Source organism: Myotis nattereri (assembly GCF_964212035.1).
Source record: "Myotis nattereri genome assembly, chromosome: X".
NCBI lineage: Eukaryota > Metazoa > Chordata > Mammalia > Chiroptera > Vespertilionidae > Myotis > Myotis nattereri.
In genome coordinates this window covers 123,336,871-123,340,434 of record NC_138078.1, presented here as the reverse complement: position 1 = coordinate 123,340,434, position 3,564 = coordinate 123,336,871, and the positions used below count along the sequence as shown (strand labels likewise).

Genomic DNA, 3,564 nt, shown 5'->3' with positions numbered 1-3,564 from the left:
TAATACTTGGTTGTCAGGAATAAAACATCATTTCTTCTTAGGTTTCATTTAATTAAATTTGTTGCTAACCAAAAACAAAACAAAAAAAAAAAACAGCAATAAGGAGGGGTTCATGATTACGGCATATGAGAGGACAAGTGCTGTCAGTTTGAATTAAACTGTATTTCCTATCTCCTTATTTAATGTTTGGCATGAAAACTGTTTTTTTTATTTATTTTTTTAGCCACTCCTGATCAGTATGGACTCTCATTCTACATATGAGGGATATGTGCTTTATACCAAAACAGCATGATAAAGTCACTTAAAGAAGCTATTGTAGTCATCCATAAACGTGAGTTTCAACAATGAAATTAAAATTCAGTTCTCTTTCACAAGAATATTTTCCTTTTCTTTTTTCCCTTTTTTTCAGTTTTATTGACAAATAAAATTGTAAGATACTTAAAGTATGCAATGTGATGATTTGACATACTTATACATTGTGAAAGGATTCCCCCATCAAGTTAACACATGACATATTTAACTTTTTTGGTGAGAACATGTATGTTCTTTTCTCTTATATTCTTTTTTAATGCTTTAGGAATGGCCTTTTGTTTTAAGAAAATGATCATATTTGAACTTTTGATAGGAAATAAAATGATTTGCCTTTTGTGTTTTTGTGTGCTCTAGAAATCCTCACCAGACAGCTTCCTGTTTCCTGAGAATCATTACGTGATCAGCTACAGGGATGAAAGCCTTCAAGTTGATAGGAGGGATGATCATCCTCACCTCTTTGTTTTTCACCTGTTTGGGGCAAATTCCAATCACTGTATTCTGCTCTATAGACTGGTTCATGGTTACGGTACACCCGTTCATGTTGAACAGCAATGTATATGTACACTTTCATGAGTTACACTTGGGCCAGGGTTGCCCTGTCAATCATGTTCAGTCACATATCTACAAGTTTACGTACCGTGTTACCGAATGTGGCATCAGAGCCAAAGCTATCTCTCAGGATATGGTTATGTACAGCACTGAGATACATTGTGCTTCAAAGTCTACCTCATCTAAATACATATTTCCAGTGTCATGCACTGCCCCCAAGTACTCCCCATGGCTCACTACTCCCTACTGCATGAAAGAAGCCAGCAAGGTACAAACCACAACCCAGGATGGTGAGACAGGCTACGAGGTGTTCACCTTGTCACAGTCCAGCCAGAGGCCCAACTGCAATTGTCCACCTTGTGTCTTCAACGAAGGAGAATGTGCCCAGGCTCCACAGCGTAAAGCAGAGGCTCAGAAGGGCCATTCTAAGCAGTCATTTTTATTTGTGGATATATCTGAGGATTGATCTCTGTTCAGACAATCTACTTGAGTCCATGTGATCTCAGTTTGGGGTCTCCTGTTAATGCTATTTCTAAAATTAGTATATAGCCCTGTCCGGTGTGGCTCAGTTGATTGGGCATTGTCTCATGCACTGAAAGGTTGCCAGTTCGATTTCCAGTCAAGGCACATGACTGGGTTGCAAGCCAGATCCTTAGTGGGGGCCATGCAGGAGGCAGCCAGGTAACGTTGTGCTCACACATCAATGTTTCTCTCTCTCCCTTCCTCTATCTACAAATTGGTGAAAGTCTTTTAAAACTAAATAAAATTAGTATGTGATATTTACTAATATCAGGCAAGTAAATGTTCTTGTGGCTCTCTTATGAGGGCTTTTGAAAAGGGCAGCCTGTGTTAACTTTTTGAATAAAGTTTTTTAAATATTTTTATATCTTTTTTAAAAGCAAAAATAAAGTTCTGATGGCTTAGAAATATCAGTTGGGGACGTTAATTAATAAATATGTATACTATGGATAATAAATATATACATATATATTTACTATGGATGAGACATTGTTCTATGTGCTTTTCAAACATTAGTGCCTGGTCTCTTTTTTTTTTCTAGGATAACTTATCTCTCCTTCAAGGTCCCGAGGTGAATCCCTCCCTCTGTATCTTCATTTTACTTATACTCTGCAGCATTCAAATTAGTTCTTAAAAACCAGAAACACCAATCAGAAAGAATATATGCACCCCTATGTTCACAGCAGGGCAATTTACAATAGCTAAGATTTGGGAACAGCCCAAGTGACCATTAGCAAATGAGTGGATTAGGAAACTGTGGTACACTTGCACAATAGAATACTATGCAGCTGTAACAAAAAGAAAGAAAGAACTCTTATCATTTGCAACAGCATGGAGGGACCTGGAGACTATTATGCTAAGCAAAATAAGCCAGCCAGAGAAAGATAAGCGTCACATGATCTCACTCATAAGTGGAATCTAATGAACAAAATTAACTGATGAACAAAATAGATCCAGAGACATAGAAGCATTGAACAGACTGATGAATTTCAGAGAGAAGGCAAGGAAGGGGTGGGGAGTGATTAATCGGGTAACTTATATACATATATGGACACAGACAATAGAGTGATGAAGGCCTGGGAAGGGCAGATGTGGGGAGGAAGGGGTCAATGGGGAAAAAAACAAACAAAGGGGACATCTGTAATACTTTCAACACTAAAGAAAAAAACAAATTAGTTCTTAGCTACATACCTTCTTAGATCTATGGCTGTATCACTTTTTATCCATGAAAGGCACAGGCTGCACTAGTGGTTTGGTTTATAAGCCACCAATGGTTCTAAAAATCATTCAAGTCACACCCCACTAACTAGGCTGTGAGCTCCTGAGAGATTGATAATACTTTAAAAAGAGTTTTGTGCCTGACTTTTGTGATCAGAATATTTTCACTCAAGTTTGGCAATCCATTAGTTTTTTTCAAAGACTGGGAGGGGGAAGGGTAAATAAAACGTTTCAACAAATATGCATTGCATACTATTACATTCCAGTCACCATACTAGGCACTGAGGATATGGCAGTGAATATAAACTAAGGCTCAGAGAAATTAAGTAAACAAATAAACAAGTAAACAGAAATTTAGAAAGCAACAAATGTCATGAAGAGCTTAAAACATAGTGATATGAAATTGCAAAATAGGTTAAAGCAGTTAGGAAAGGCCTCTGAGGTACTGTCATTTGAAATGAGTCTTGAATGTGAAGAAGGAGCCAGCCCTGGGATGATCTGAGAGAGAAAATTCCAGATAGTAGAAGCATCTCATTTAATCCTCACAACACTGAGAGTGGTCTTATTATATCCATTTTACAAATAAGTAACTAAGGCACAGAATGATTAAGAAACTTGCCCAAGGCAAACATCCCTATTAAGAATCAGACAACGTTAGCACAATGTACATGATGATATACACACAAAGTGCTTCAGTGGATGAGTAGACATTAGAAATTCAATCATTGTCTTAGTCCATTTGGGCTGCTATAACAAAGTATCATAGACTGAGTAGCTTATAAAAAAAACAGAAATTTACTTCTCATGGCTCTGGGAGTTGGAAATTCTAGATCAAGGTACCAGTACAATCAAGTTCCAGTAAAGGCTATCTTCCAGGTTTCAGACTGTTCTCTTCTGATTGTGGAAAGGTATCTAGAGAACTCCCTAGGGACCCTTTCATAAAGATAATAATCCCATTCATGATGA

At 37.4% G+C, this 3,564-nt stretch overlaps 1 protein-coding gene across 1 annotated transcript; it reads left to right on the top strand.

Annotated features, from left to right (window-relative positions):
* Positions 1 to 724: 724 nt before the first annotated feature.
* PLAC1 (placenta enriched 1) lies at positions 725 to 1,327 on the top strand (the record flags this gene model as incomplete). Its single annotated transcript, XM_081081523.1, has 1 exon — positions 725 to 1,327. The coding sequence occupies one exon, from the start codon at positions 725 to 727 to the stop codon at positions 1,325 to 1,327; it is 603 nt and encodes a 200-aa protein (XP_080937649.1).
* Between the last annotated feature and the right edge of the window lie 2,237 nt (positions 1,328 to 3,564).